The sequence below is a fragment of the Sinocyclocheilus grahami genome, unplaced genomic scaffold (assembly GCF_001515645.1).
Source record: "Sinocyclocheilus grahami isolate Dianchi unplaced genomic scaffold, SAMN03320097.WGS_v1.1 scaffold1837.1, whole genome shotgun sequence".
Taxonomy (NCBI): Eukaryota; Metazoa; Chordata; class Actinopteri; order Cypriniformes; family Cyprinidae; genus Sinocyclocheilus; species Sinocyclocheilus grahami.
Window position 1 is genome coordinate 67,420 of NW_015507016.1, and position 4,888 is coordinate 72,307.

The 4,888-nt window shown below is 37.1% G+C and overlaps 1 protein-coding gene across 1 annotated transcript in view; it reads right to left on the reverse strand.

Annotated features, from left to right (window-relative positions):
• Positions 1-4,888, reverse strand: part of LOC107572946 (microtubule-associated serine/threonine-protein kinase 3-like) — a 61,233-nt gene that overhangs the window by 24,766 nt on the left and 31,579 nt on the right. Inside the window, exons 10-13 of the mRNA XM_016259383.1 lie at positions 670-771; positions 451-583; positions 282-352; positions 100-188 (exon numbers count right to left, since the gene is read on the reverse strand). Of these exons, the coding sequence (XP_016114869.1) occupies positions 100-188; positions 282-352; positions 451-583; positions 670-771 (395 nt within the window). The remainder of the gene's footprint in view (positions 1-99; positions 189-281; positions 353-450; positions 584-669; positions 772-4,888) is intronic.

Below are 4,888 nucleotides of genomic sequence, written 5' to 3' on the forward strand. Positions count from 1 at the left end.
AAGCTGGGTTCTCATTCAAACCATCTTTTGCCAGCTAAAAATCCCCTTACGCCCATCTATAGCAATCACTTTTATTTTGATATGATATGATTTGCTTACCCATAAGCCCCATTGCTGATGATTTTAATAGTCTCAAAATCACTCTCCAGCGGTTTTCTTCGTAGTGGTGTGGGTAAAGATTTATTCTGCTGTAAGCAACAGGAAGAGACGTATCGTTAGTGACATCTTACAAAACCTAGCAAGGCTATTAAATGCTTCAGCTCTTTTTGAGGTGCATTTACATCCGCGGATTCTTCAGAATCAACTGTCAGTGTGGGGCCAGAGTCATACTGCTCCTCGAGCTGCACGACTTCTGTCAAAAGAGATGAAGGACACAACAACATGAGCCCAAGAGAAACTGACATGCTTTCAAAACAAAACCATCACAAGATAAATAACAGATAATCGCACCATCAAGGGGATCTCGGTTGAGTCCAAGCTGGCTGATTATATAGCGGGGAATATCCGTTTTGATGCCCTGGCCGACTTTGGCGTGACCTTCTGCAGCCTCCAGAAGATGGTAAAACTCCTCAGGGTCAAACTCCTAGGGAAGTGAAAATCAGGAGCACAGTTTTGGGAATGTCAGACCGTTAGGAATAATCAGTGGATCAGTGTAGTGCGCAATCTCACCAGACACTCCAGCAGTCGTGCGGGTCGTGAGATGATGATGAGGATCTTCTTCACCAGCTGGGTGATTACTGAAACCTCCTCACTCTCGGAGCGCTCCAGAGCCTAAGCGAGACAAACACAATCTATTATAGGGATACTGCATGACTTGTCTTGATCTACTGAAAAAGTGTTGCATCATGTATGTGATATGTATAAAGTTGTTACTATCACATGAACTACCAACGTCAGTTGCATTGCTTCACTGCTATTCAATAAATCCTTGCCTGTGGCCTCATGGGATAGAATAGGTCATCTGCGTACTTTTTGCCTACTGTTTTTCCAAATACTATAAATTCAGATACACTACTCTCTTGACGTACTGTTTTTTGCATTCTATGTAGTAAGGAAGTGTTTAATTTTAGACAAAGCGATAGTTAGTGATGCACTGAAATTTCGGTAAATGCAAATATTTGAAATTCAAGTCACTAACCAAAACAGCTAGCACTTATATTTCGCAAAAAATGAAAACAGAGTTATAGTATATAGAATATGAAGTGTAGAGTTATTTTTCTTCTAGATTACTAAAAAGATATGGACACTGAATGGCTTTCCTGAGGTAAATGTTAGGTTTTTAGCTAATAGCTCAATTTTTAGCTTTTAGCAAATTTTTCTTATATTAACAATCATATTTTTAACAACAATAAAGGGGATGAATTTCATTCAGTTGCAGTTTTAATGGCAGGTGACAAACCAGGGAAAAAGCTTTTATTTCTGCCACCTACTGGACTGGAGTGTGAGGTGCTGGATGACATGTGGGAAAATAGAGATTGGCATGATTTGACTGTTAAAAAAAAAAAAGATTAAACATTCCAGATTACAGCTTTAGACTATATGAAATAATGACAATTTTCATTTTGGGGAGAGCTGTCCCTTTAAGACAAATGACTAGTTATTGAGACTCACCAATTAGTTGATTATGAAAACGTAAAATATTATTCAAACGTTTGGGGTCAGTAAGATTTTTTTATGTGCTTGAAAGACATCTTAACAGTAAAAACAGTGATATTGTGAAATATTATTACAATTCAAAAGAACGGTTTTCTATTTGAATATATTTTTTTATGTAATTTATTCCTGTGATGCAAAGCTGAATGTTCAGCATCAATACAGTATCACCTGATCCTTCAGAAATCATTTGAATGTGCAGATTTGCTGCTCAAGAAACATTTCTTATTATTATCAATGTTGAAAACAGTTGTGCGGTTTCATATTTTTGTGCAAACTGTAATAATTTTTTAGGATTCTTTGATAAATAGAAACTTCAAAAGAACACCATTTATTTGAAATAGAAATCTTTTGTAATATAGTAAAAGTCTTACTTTTATTTTAATGCAACCTTGCTAAATAAAAAGTATAAATCTCTTTTTAAAAGGCTATTTAATTAAAAGAGTCAGAGAGAGGGTGGAAAATAATTCAGCAGCATACTGTGCTGATCATCAAATAGACCGCAGACGACTGTATCCGTTCTGAACACTGGACAGTATTTGGCAAAGTGACTGGAATGTTATTTCTTGCTTGTGCAGGGGAATCTGCTGGCTTGTGGGATGCGGGAGTGGGAGGTAATGAGCTACTTGTGCTACAGGATCAAATCCGTTCTAGGCGCTCGTGTGAATTTTAATCAACTCTGTGTACTCCTAGAATCTGGATTTGAGATGCATTAGATGGCAAAATATAAAGACTGTGCAAAACGTTGAGATGTATTCAAATATTATATTCTAAACAAGCATCTGCGAAAGAGCACAAAAACATTTTTAATCTATCTTGAGCTGCTGTCTCCTCATGTAAGGAGAAAAGCAGTGTAAACAAAGGATCATGCTCGGTCAGACGACTCCTACGAAAAACAAAAATTACTGCATTTTTAGGCATTTGATGAAGCCGAACAAAGTGAGGGAGACATGCTATCAAATCAGCATTAAAGAGCCTCATAGCAAGATAAGATGTGTAACTCATGTTTCGCAGACAGCCAAATGCCACTGCAAGAGGGGTTTGAGGGAAACATGGATGATTCGAACTCGACACGAACCGTCACATCAAAACAATGAACCGTTTCCTTTTTTAGCACTGCAGCCAGCGAGTCTCTTTCCATCATAAGCAGATGGCAGCTCAGACTCGACTGACTTGTGCCCTTGCAGCACAGAGCTTTATAATGATGCCCAGCTTCAAGCTGTCCTTACTGTTTACATGCGGAAAATTTACAATCCATTTATGATCAAGGATGGGATTCCATTTGCGACATTTGATGATAATTCATGAAATTGATAAATAAAATGAAAAGCAGTTCAATAGGATGACAAATTAGTATAATTAAATTAATACTTTTGTTAATAACTACAGTGGTGTCAAAGTCGTCTGAAAATATGATAAAAAAAAAATTAAATCAATGTAAAGTTATGATAACTATCCTTTTTTTAATTGTTTATTAAAGGGGTCACGACGTTGCTACAAAAAAAGAACATTATTTTGCGTATTTGGTGTAATGAAATGTGTTTATGCAGTTTAAGGTAAAAAAAACCCACATTATTTTCCACATACTGTACATTATTGTTTCTCCTCTATGCCCCGCCTTTCTGAAACGCGATGATCGTTACAAAGCTCATCGTTCTGAAAAGCGAGGTCTCCTCTGATTGGCCAGCTATCCAGTGCGTTGTGATTGACCGAATACCTCAAGCGTGTGACGGAAATGTTACGCTCCTTACCATACTGTGATGCCGTGGCCCGGCACGACGAGACAAAACCAATGAAACCTATTACAAACGAGGCATTCGTTGCATCCAGTGGTGACATAATTACTGATTATAATGACTAATACTGTCTTTTTACACGTTGCGTTGCATCGCACTGTGTAAACATAAAACCATGTCTGTATTTGTGATCGGAGAAACGACAGTCTTAGTCGTGTCCTCTTTTGGAAGACCAAACAATGTAGTTTTGCTTTCATAACGAAACACACAGAGTCTCCAAGACATGGCGGCGGCGGCAACAATACTACAGCGAGAATCAAAGTTACGCCTACTTTCTTTGCGTGAACATTTGGGCGGTGTTATGCAAATCTTCCCACACAGTGACGTAGACATGTGGGGGCGTGCTTAAACTAGGCATTTTAGGAGGGCCTGGATGAGTCTTATTTATATTATATTTATAAACAATATCTCTTTTGGTTTGAGACTTTAGTCTTTGCAACTTTAGGGATCTTATCTATTCACAAACAGCTCGTAACACTCCAAAGAGAAAGGAAAACTTGAAATCGCATCATATCACCCCTTTAAAGTTAAAACTGATTCTGCACCATACTGAAAAAATAAATGCAGTAGTTTCTGAAATACAAAACGCTTTTATCATCTGAAATGAGCTGTGATTTCTAATTCCAAAGTGATTTATATTATAAAACTAATGTCAAGAACACAAATTATTTGAATTTATGCTGAATAAGAGCTACATGAGCCTAAATTTATTTGTACAGTGCCTTTTACACCAGTAGTTTCAGTTTTGCTTTAAATAAATTAGTTTAACCTTGACATTTATAATATAATAAGTTGTTTACAAGGAATGCCACTGTAATTTATACTTTCATTTTTCATTTCTGTCTGTTCTTTTAAATTTAAAGGATTCTTGAGTTTATAAACATTTTAATTACTAGTATTTTATCTGAATGTTATGATAAAATGTGACTTATACACCGACGCAACTTCTGTTTTTTTTTTTCTTTTTCAAATTAGTCAAATGTTAATGGAAAATGCACTTTATAATAGGGACGCACCGATACCGATACTGGTATCAGCCCAGATACTGAGCTCCTGTACTCGTACTCGTTAAAATGCCCCGATACCAAACGCCGATACCACACAGCATGTGATAAGTGTAATATTCAGACAAAGAAACCCCGACAACAGACAGCAGAATGGAGTTATTAGGGATTAAAGATGTCTACGAAGTATATGTATGCAATGAACAAAACATTTAGTATTAATGCCTGTATTGCTGATTTGTTAGGGTTAGGTGGTTAGGATTATTAGGCTATACCAGCTGGTATTGAGCGCGGCGGTGCAGATGCGCGAGCTTGTCGAGTGAATATCCCTTTCTCACAGACATCACTGGAAAGTTTGTAGTTCGGTCGGATACGTCAAAAAGTAGTAAGTAAAACAATGCACAAGTTACTTAATGGTAGGGAGGGAGGGAGAGA